This window comes from Oratosquilla oratoria, chromosome 10 (assembly GCF_046742065.1).
Source record: "Oratosquilla oratoria isolate Oo_2021 chromosome 10, ASM4674206v1, whole genome shotgun sequence".
Classification (NCBI taxonomy): Eukaryota; Metazoa; Arthropoda; class Malacostraca; order Stomatopoda; family Squillidae; genus Oratosquilla; species Oratosquilla oratoria.
In genome coordinates, this window is record NC_134786.1 from 25,587,217 (window position 1) to 25,598,478 (window position 11,262).

The 11,262-nt window shown below is 34.8% G+C and overlaps 1 protein-coding gene across 2 annotated transcripts in view; it reads right to left on the minus strand.

The window, feature by feature from the left end:
• The window catches only part of LOC143029163 (proteasome activator complex subunit 4-like), a 200,170-nt gene extending 198,481 nt beyond the window's left edge, over positions 1-1,689 (minus strand). For both annotated transcript variants that reach the window (XM_076191649.1, XM_076191648.1), the window contains exon 1: positions 1,344-1,689. In XM_076191649.1, coding sequence (XP_076047764.1) covers positions 1,344-1,537 — 194 coding nt within the window. In that variant the 5' untranslated portion in view covers positions 1,538-1,689. The remainder of the gene's footprint in view (positions 1-1,343) is intronic.
• Positions 1,690-11,262: the final 9,573 nt, after the last annotated feature.

Below are 11,262 nucleotides of genomic sequence, written 5' to 3' on the forward strand. Positions count from 1 at the left end.
TTACTGTATCCTTAAAGCATAATACAAACACACTACACAGCAAGCCCAATTATTACCCAAGACATTATTTCGACTAAATAAAGGGCTTGGACACTCAGAAACTGACTGCAATATTGTCTTCTTTCATCAAAATTATATTTCTACAAGACTAAACTTAAAAGGCATATCAACTGCAATCTACTAAACCATATACCAGCTACTGACATTATAAAATCAGAGTAATAGCTGCACATATGATAAGCTTAAGCCGGTATTTGTTCTGCTGTATACATGGACGCAATATAGCATTAGAAAATTAAATATCAATTTTGCAAATTATAATACATGAATGTTATATGCGATTTTCTTGGCAGAAATAAAAATAAAAAATACCTTGCTACAAGCAAATATACTAATGAACGAAGTCGCTAGCATAGGATCCGGACGCGATCTTGTCATTTGTCAAGTGTTGTCTGCCCGGTCCAGTTGAGGCCTGGTGTATGCCCTCGGTACTTCCGCCAGTAACTCGCGAAATATATATTCTTAAAGGAATGCTAGGGAGTTGAAATCCATGCATTCCTTCAAGCTAAGAAAAACCTATATATCCCGCAATGAGAAAGAGTGATTGAACTGACGGCCAACATCCATGACAATGACGACGACGATCCGGATGACCTTAAATTATAGGTACCAATTTACTAAATACACATTAGGTTAGATTAGGTTAGGTTGGGTTAGGTTGGATTAGGCTGGGTTAGGTTAGGTTTAGACAAATTTATCATAATAATCATCCTTTCATTTTTTCAACATTGGCATCTTTTATAACAAACATGGCATACCATACTTCCAGCTCGACTTCGTTACTTATCAAATCTGTTTTAACTACTTTTTTTTTTCCCTCCAAGAAAATTGCATATTACATTGATACATTATAATTTACAAAATTAATATTTCATTTTCTACCGCTACATCGCATCCTTGTACACAATTGAATATTTACCCATAGATAATAAATTTCAGATGGTAGGCAAGGAGAAAGGAGTGCACCTTGATATTTCTATGGAATAATGACTCTAAGTCTAAGCATTAGGTTCTTCACCTACAATAAGTCAGATACAGATCCAAATATTAATATCATTATCATAAGTGACTTGTCCAATCCTATTGAGGGCTGCCATATTTTGAGTTACCTGATACAATATGATATGTATTACTAACATATTTATAACGTTCCACAAAAACACAAGCTGTATAATGTATTGATCATTAGATGTGGCATTAATGCTTAACAAGAAAATTGTCAGACGACCAATTTAGAAACGTCACATACCCGCGACTTTGGCATTACATGGTTTCTAACTTACCTGGATAACTTGGCCACCCAATGAATGCATCCTGGTCTGATATCACGTAATATCACAGCTTTTGCTAGGTTCTCTTTTATACACTTTAGATGTTCTAATATTTCCTCCTGTAATTTCCCAGAATATGGTAAAAGTTTGTTGTAAACAACTTCTTTTTGGGGCTTAAACCCAAAAGTATCCTCCTCTTCTTTCATTGTATCTGCATGTGTCAATCTCCCACTATAAACTGTTCTCTGCTACTATGTCTCTGTCGAGTTGACATACACGAAAATAAAATCTTAGTGCGTATAGAGATGATTTTCAGCATCTGCGAGCCACCATATTGTTTACGTCATTCTCGTGGATTAGAGATCTGAAACATGATTGGTTCATATTGCTTTAGTCAACCAATCAACTTCCACATTACATTTCCTACCTAAAAATATTATGACCCTTAGCTGTTTACATTGAAATTTTTATATATAAATAGTCATATATATCATTTCAAAATTTCTGTATCATAATTTTCATGGATAAATCAGAATCACATATTATACAATTCTAGACTTTGTAGTAGATACACGCTCATGCGAACGCAAACGAACAAGAATTCTATAGATCAAGTTGTGTATTTTTCCGTTTTCATATAAATAAGACCTTTTTTCATCCTGAAAGTGAATATAATTATATGATTTTAGTAAAAAGAGTATCAAACATGGGCTAACGCGTCAAAATTACTAATTCGAATGTCTGAAATTACGATATAAGAAAGTTTAATGACCTCATTTTGATGAGAAGTCTACAAGAGGTTATAAGTACTTGCATGCGTCACAATTGAGATTAGACCAACAAGATAATTGGGAAAGTTGATTGAATTCCTTGTTCGCCGTCGTAACAATTTTCTAGAGGTTTCTTCTTTCGTGACCAGGCTATTATTTTGTGCTGTGTGGTCCAGGCCTTTCTCAAAGGTGAAAATTCTGGTCCATTAACCATCTGTTCAGGCAAGGCATGATTAATGGAACAAGGAGATGTGCTAATTTTTCAGCTGTTATGTAAAGATAATGAAAAAGTACAAGTGAAGACTGTAAACTACAACATGACTAAGATAAGGTTCATGAATGGAGCCAGCATGATCATCATCTAAAAGCGACAGATTCAGATGATTGGAAATTACAACAAAAATTAGGCAGGTTTTATGAATGGAGCCAGGAAAAATAGATTAAATTTGTTGCAACGAAATACAAGATTATAGAAATGGACTAAAGCAAGAAAAGGCCGTGATATTTATGTATTGGTAATTTAAATAATCACAAACACGGAAGAAAAGGATTTGAAAGAATTAATCAGATGATCTGAAGCTGAGAAGCCATAAATAGGATAATAAAGGGGATAGAAACTAATCATAGTCTAACTTATAAGTTATTATAATATATATATATACACACATATATATATATATATATGTGTGTATATATATATATATATATATATATATATATATATATATATATATATATATATATATATGCAAGGTAACCACTTAAGAAAATAAATAAACGGAGCAGAGCGCTTTCGTATATTACATCCAGTGTAAATTACAAAGAAAGAGGGTACAGCAAACATAATATAGTATGACAAGAGTATAAGGAACTACACTAGGAAAGGTTGTGGACGAATTGTCCGGGCGTGGGTCACACGTCCAGCATTCTTACATTTTGTAATTATTGGCTATTTCTTTACAAATATAATTATCAACTTTGTACAATCCTAGGTTAAGGTTAAAGTTGTTATCATTTGTGATTTTAATTAGGCAACTTTCAATTAAATTTCTTTCGACAAAATTATTGTTGAAAGTAATCACACTAGCGTTTTCCCATTTGATAGGGTGATTAAAAGTGCTTAGATGTTTAAAAATGGCACTTGACTCATTCCCGTCTTTGACACATTTCTTATGTTGTTTTATCCTGACAGAAAGATCTTTTGCCGTTTGGCCGATATAGAATTCATCACATATTTTGCAAGGAATTTTGTACACACAGCCTTTTTGGCAATTTATAGAATTATTAATTAGGTATTGTTTGATAGTGTTATTGTTTCTGAAGGCTACATTGATATTAAAATTCTTAAGTAATTTGGGAACAATAGTTAAGTTTTCTTGGTACGCTAAAACTACTAGGTTATTATTGACTTTGGGTTTGTTAGGCTGAGAATTGTTATAAGTTTTCCTTGCAAAATTGTAACAAACATCAATGAAATATTTAGGATATTTCAATCCAAAACTAATATCGTAAACATTTCTTATTTCCTCATCAATGTACTCGGGACTGCAGACCCGTAAAGCTCTAAGGAACATTGATGAGAAAACCGACCTTTTTACATTATCAGGGTGGGAAGAATAGTAATGGATGTATGAATTTACATTAGTTGGTTTTCTATATACACTAAATGTAAGGTTTCTTTACGATGAATATTAACGTCTAAAAAGGATAGCACACCATCATTTTCCACTTCAACCGTGAATTTGATTGACTTGACTAGGTTATGAATTTGTTTGAGGAATTGTGACTCATCTAAATGAGTCACAATTCCAATTGCATTTATAAAACACACGTTCTTAGTGTTCTTATTGCATATATATATATATATATATATATATATATATATATATATATATATATATATATACATACATACATATATGGAAGGGCGGTGAGCTAAACATATGAACATAAGAATAAAGGAGACTGCAAGAGACCATAAGGCCTACACTAGGCAGCTCCGTATCCATCACCACCTGTCGTCCCCATCCATAAAGTTGTCTAATCGTTTTTTAAAACAACTAATAGTTTCAGCGCTTACTACATGGTTACTAAGTTTATTCCATCCATCGACCACCCTAATAGTAAACCAATTCTTGCCTATTTCCTTCTTAAATCTAAATTTGTCCAGTTTATACCCATTACTGCGAGTTAGGGTTGCCAGCTCTGTTAAGCTACAAGAAAGGACACAAAAACTTTGTTTATATTTATCTAAGTGGCTATAGATCACAATAGATGCCAATATTAAATGCAGATGAAAAAACAAGAATGAGAAGACATTTATTTTACCTTGATCAAAGAATTTTAATCTTTAAAACTATATTTGCCTTAGCTTTTTGCTGCCTTCAGAAAATTTGTATCATCTTTGATGTTTTTAGCGAATTCCAAGCAACTATCTTTTATATTAAAATATATGAGTTTGTAGTGACGTGATGCATCCTACGACCCGTCACACACTGATCAAAGAAATCTTCGGAACTAGCCTTTCCAAGTTCCTGTAGTTGGCAAGCGTAGTTCGCAAGGGTGTCCCTGCCAGCCATCAGTCAGCCAATCAGGAACTTGGAAAGCTCCTCACGTTCCCACCAGCCTCCTTTAAAAGGTCGGCGTTTCGCCGAGATGGGCATAACAGTACCGACCAGACCGACCAGACCGACCAGCGCACAAACTACATCTCGTCCACTCTTCTAGCTGTCCCATCGAGCCTCGCCGTCATCATCTGCTACCGCCTCGCTGACGTTAGGCTCCACGTCCAGCTACAACCATAAGCTCCACTAAGCGGTGGCCTTAGTCCGAGCTTCACCTATATTTCTCATGTGACACTTCTAGTGTCGCACCTTGTGGCTAATTACCAAAAGAAAGAGATTAGATATTTTGTGTTGATTTTCATTTGTCCTGCCGTTGTTCCGAACTAAAACTACTACAAGTTCATTCTTAATTCAACAGAGCATCAGTTCCTTTCATCTTTCCATTTAGATGACAATAACTAAAAACTTTTTCATAATAAGATGATGGTCTGAATTGATAGTACAAAAGAAACTATTTTGAAAACATTGATACATCTAAAGTCCATAGATTTCAAAATAAAATACCACTATCTGCTTGTTGTTTTTGAGTTTATGGAGAGTTCAGAGCTTTTGATAATGTCGAAATTTCTTTGAATTAATACTACTTCATCAAAAAGTTCATCCATCTTTAATTTAAGCTTTCCTTCTAACTTCAAATATTCTACTACCTCTACAAATTTATGAAACTTTGGGAATGAATGGCCTAAGAGACTTAGGTTTGATAAAATATTGGGCCATTCATTACCAAAGTTTCATAAATTTGTGCAACAAGATTTTAGGAAAGTTTTGTTTATCTTATTTTTTTGTTTATCGTTTTTATATGTAGTTTTATTCGCTGATTAGAAAAATCACTTAATTTTTGTTCTAGCATCAATAGTTATCTCATAAATGAAGAAAACATGTTTCTATAATCTCATCAATTTAACCAATATATAAAAAAAATCATGTTTGACCAAAAATAAAAAAAATGATATGGTTATATAGGTACTACATTTATTAGAACAAATACAATAAAATCACCAAAAATGAGAATGACAGGTGTATTTTACACACTTTCTACGTCTAAACACAATAACACTAAAAGTGAACGCTTGAACGTGCTTTTCTTTTGTGCACTGTCGGGGCATCTCGAATCAAGCTCCACACGTAGTCGCCCATCATAGATTCATTCCATCTTCCCTGATATCGCTTCTCCATAGTTAGAATGTCCTGATGAAACCGTTCGCCATGCTCTTCACTCACGTCTCCCAAATTCTCTCTGAAGAAGTCCAGGTGCGAACGCAAGTAGTGTAGCTTAACTGACATTCTGCAGCCAAGTTTTCTATAACATTCAATTAAATTTTCTACCAGCTCCTTGTAGTTTTCACATTTTTTGTTGCCCAAAAACCCTTTTACTATCAGCATGCATTTTTTTCAACACCTGACATTTTGTTTTCCAACTCTTCAGATGCCAACATCTCTCTTATTTGTGGCCCAATAAAAATGCCACCTTTGACTTTGGCCTCAGATAAGTTTGGGAACATTAAACGGATATGTTTAAAGGCTTCACTTTGTGGGCTTAATGCTTTCATGAATTGTTTCATAAGCCCAAGCTTTATGTGCAGTGAAGGAAGCAACATTTTCTCTCTTTGAACAAGAGCATTGTTAAGTACATTGTGTGTACCAGGAGTTAATTCACTTCTGACAGGCCAATCTCTCCTGTGATAGTGTTCTGCATCTGCTCTGCTGTCCCACAGACAGAGGAAACAAGAATACTTTGTATAACCACCCTGTAGTCCAAGCAGGAATGCTAGCATTTTGAAGTCTCCACATACATCCCAATTGTGTTGTGTGTAATTGATCATGTCTATCAAAATCTTGACATTTTCATAGTCTTCCTTCATGTGAACAGAGTGTCCTACCGGAACTGATGGATGTTTGTTGCCATTGTGAAGCAATACAGCCTTAAGACTTGTGGTGGAGCTGTCAATAAATAAACGCCATTCAGAAGAGTTGTACTCAATGCCTATTTCACCAAAAAGACTGGCAACATCAGAGCAGTAACAAAGCAAATTGCCTTCCAAAACTTTGTAGAAACAGAAATCTTGCAACTAGGGTCTAATAAATTCCACTCCTTTAAACGAGATGTCAAGATCTCTGCTTTTTTCCTTGGTAAGGCTTAAATACCCGATTAAGTCATCTAGTTCGGGTTGTGTAGGAAAATGTGGGGAGCTGCTTGATCCTGCTATATTAAAGGTATCATTATCGCCATCTTCAGATTCATCAGTTTCTGCAATCACGGATAAGGAAGGAGGAGTTGGAATAGGTAAATCTTCACAATGTGGCACGGGAGCAATAGAAGATGGAATGTTCGGATATACAACAGCAGTTCTTCTATCCTTACCCTTCTTGTACTTAGATATGTCGACAATGCAAAAGTAACAGTCATCATGGTGGTTAGTTGGTTCTCTCCAAATGCGAGGAATTGCGAATGGCATACACTTGCGACTGCCACGTAACCACCCTTCCAAGGTTGACCGACAACTTCCACAGCATACATGAGGTGCCCATGGTTTGTCCTGATCACCCATAGGCATGCCAAAATAAGCCTCATAAGCAATGAAACACTTTGATCCCTGTACAATCGTGTGTTTGGTCTGCTTGGGGCTGATGTAATATCCGCAGACAAAACAGAAAGAGTCTGGAGACAAACGGCAAGATCTGCTTTTGGTAGCCATAGCTATACAATCTGAAAATACAAAAAACACGTGCTATAGCAAAGGGAATTAAGCATTCACTTGCTAACTAGATTACACAGTGAAATACCTAAGCATTTACAAATATAGTAACATAACAATAGAGAATCGAACATATGATCCACAAAAAGTAACGTAAGCACGTCTCAACGCAACGCACCTCACTCTATGACAGTTCAAGCAACACTGACGCTGCAGTGACGCGTTCCTGTGTGTTGCAGCTGTGCTCGCTTCATAATCAGCATGTCAAAGTTACTATATAAACATATCAAACTCACAAACTGTATGCGCAAAGTGGCAAATGTTCTTTTTAGAACAGAAATTCCGAAAAATTACCCTATAAATATGAAAATGTGTGATATGTCATTTATAAAAAAATATTGACATTATGGCAAAACCAAGGTCATATTCGTAATCAGCATGTCAAATTTAGTATATAAACATACCAAACTTTACATAAACAAAAATTTGTTGCACAGTATATATAATTAGCCGAATGTTGAATTTTCATGGAAATCTATTCTGTTTTTCAAAATATCTGATAATAACATGAAATATTGGCACTACTATTATAAGTTTTCTCGCATAAATTTCACTGTTCTTCTGGTATTCATAACAAATTACGGCTCGATTTTGTGAAGGGCTTCATCACTACCTGGTATAATGCGCCATATTTGTTTTGGTTCTTCGTGAGTTCAGTTGATAGACGGAGGTATTGCCTTTCCAAACGTCCAACGGCACCTCCTTTCTTCCTCTGTTTATTTATTTCTATTTCTATTTATCTATTTATTTATTTTATCATTATTATTATTCTATTTTATTTATTTATTTATTTATTTACTTATTTATTTTTTATTTTATCTATTATTATTATTATTATTATTATTATTATTTTTTTTTTTTTTTTTTTTTGTGTGTGTGTGTGTGTGTGATTCTCAGATTTAGGAACATTGTTTATGATTTTCTGGTTTTCCCTAAATGAACGCATTTTTTTTTTTTTTTTTTTTTTATGGAGAATTTAGTTATACTGTCTGCTGCTCTGTGCTTCTGGTATTGTGCGGACTAGAGTTGACAGAGTCTGGACCCTTACAAGATATAGACACTTTTGCAATCACGTCTTCAGAGCAGGGAATTGAACTACCAGTCAAAACGATTTCAAAATAAAGGACAAACAGTGTAATTTCAAATGTCAATAAAGGACAAGGAAAAATATGGGAGTAACGTTAGCTCGCTTCCATTCTCTTGGAACATCTCCGGATATGATGGATTTCTTGAAAATAATTTCTAATGGAACAACAATCTAATTTTTAATTTCCTTTAAGATTCTTGGATGCCAACCGTCAGGCCCTGGTGTTTTATTAACTTTGAGTTTGTCTATACACCTTTTAATTTTTCTTTTGTTATATTTACCGTAGTGAGTAAGTTTACCCCAGACTTTTCACAGGTTTCAGTTTGGAATTCACTTTGAGGTGTTTCGTTTACGAATACCGAGCTAAAATAATTGTTTAAGATATTACACATTCCTTCATTTGAATATTCAAGTTGACCGTCAGTAGATAATATTTGACCAATGTGATTCCTAACAACATTTTTATCTCTAATGTAACTATAGAATTCTTTGGGATTCTCTTTGGATTTATCAGCGATGTTCATTTTGTATTGTCGTTTTCTTTTTCTTATCGTCTTTTTTAAATCTCTCTGTATTGATACATAACTTTCATAGTCATTAGATGTACCCGAGCACTTATATTTCTTATAAGTCTGTCTCTTTTTAGCAATACTTTTTTCAGTTTCTTTGTCGAGCCACTTTGGGCGAGCCTGATTTGGGGGACGTCTGTCCTTAAAAGGAATGTAAGTTTGAATCATCTTAGTGAGCGTATTTTGAAATATTTCCCACATCTGATCTACAGGTCTTTCGTTTAATTTTGCCTCCCAATCTGTAAGCTGAAGCTCCTGACGTAGTCCTATGAACTGAGCTTTACTGAAATCGGGTATTTTAGAAACACAAGTATCTATACATTGAGAATGTCATGGTGAGGACGAAACCTCAATGAATTAAACTCCAACTGTTCTAGCGATAGTTAGACCCATCCTTGACTATGCGGTACATTTTTGGTCTCTGTCCTACAGAATGGACATAAATTCACCAGAATCAGTACAGAGAAGAATGACCAAAATGATACATGGACTCGGAAATTTGCCTTACGAAGAGAGGCTTAGGCACCTAAACCTACACTCTCTGGAAAGACGCAGAGTGCGGGGTGATCTAATAGAAGTGTTCAAGTGGATCAAAGGCTGTTGCTGTTGGGCTGGGATGGCTGAGAAATAGACAGGAACCAAATTTGCTCTTTTATTGAGAGCTTCAAGCAAAACGTAAACAAGCGAAGATTGACATCATAGTATAAGTACCTGAACAAAAACAAAAGACGTCTACATAGGATCCAAACATATAAACAATACCAACAGATGCTACAGAGCATCAAAGCACATTACAGAGCATTCAACTTATGAGAATCACAGGGTATGAAGGGAACCCACAGCACAAGTACACAATTCTTATACACCAACACAAAGTCTATTGTAAAATAAGAATAATGCAATACAATTAATCTCAATTTACTACAAAGGCTATAACAAGGGAGATGCAAACAAGGCCATCATAATAAAACAACAGGGCAGGACTCGCAGTAGGGTTGCCAACCGTCCTTACGCTTTTTTAGGGAAAACATATTCATATGTTTTAGTCAATTATCGTATGATTTATTTTTTCTTATATTTGGAATCAGTTTTGTGGCTCGCCGTTGTACTTTTTCCAATCTGTCAATGTCTTTAATGAGATTCGGTGACCATACGGAAACAGCATATTCCAAATGTGGACGAACCAACGATTTATATAGCTTGTTAATGAGAGATAGACTTTTGAAGTCAAAAGATCGCGCAATCAGTCCTAGAATCTTATTTGTTTTCTCAGAGGCTGAAATACACTGCTTGGATAATTTGAGATCGTTACTGATAATTACGCCGAGATCTTTTTCACTATTCACTTTTGTTAACGATTTTTCAAATAACTTGTAATCGTACTTACTGTTATTTTTACCTATGTGCATTACCTTGCATTTACTTATGTTAAATTTCAATAGCCACTTTTCAGACCATTGCTGTGATTTATCTAAATCTTCTTGAATATCTAATTGGTTTAAGTGATCATTTGCCATTCCGCACAGTTTTGTATCATCAGCAAATTTGGAGAAAATAGATTTTAGTCCGTGGTCTATATCATTTATATATACTATGAATAGAAGGGTCCCAAGAACAGAACCCTGAGGAACTCCACTTCTAACAGTTTTCCATCCAGATTTTTTTTCTTTTCTTTAAACAACTCTCTGTTTTCAATCATTCAACCAATTACTAGTCCAACTTAATAGGCTACCACTTATTCCATGTGAAGCTAATTTAGTAAGTAGTCTTTCGTGGGGGACGGTATCAAAAGCTTTTGCAAAGTCTAAATATATTAAGTTTATATTGTTTCTTTTGTCATAATTCGAGATAACTGTGTTGTAGAATTCGAGTAATGTAGTCACGCAAGAACGTTTCCGTCTGAAACCATGCTGGCTATCATTTATCAAACGGTTACTTTCTAAATGATGTTCGATAGCATCTCTGGTGATAGTTTCCATCATTTTTTCCTACGGTTGAAGTTAAACTTATGGGCCTATGGTTATTTGGTTTCTTTTAGTCACCTTTTTTGAATATGGATATAACGTTAGCTAGCTTCCATTCTCGTGGGACATCTCCGGATATGATGGATTTCTTGAAAATAATT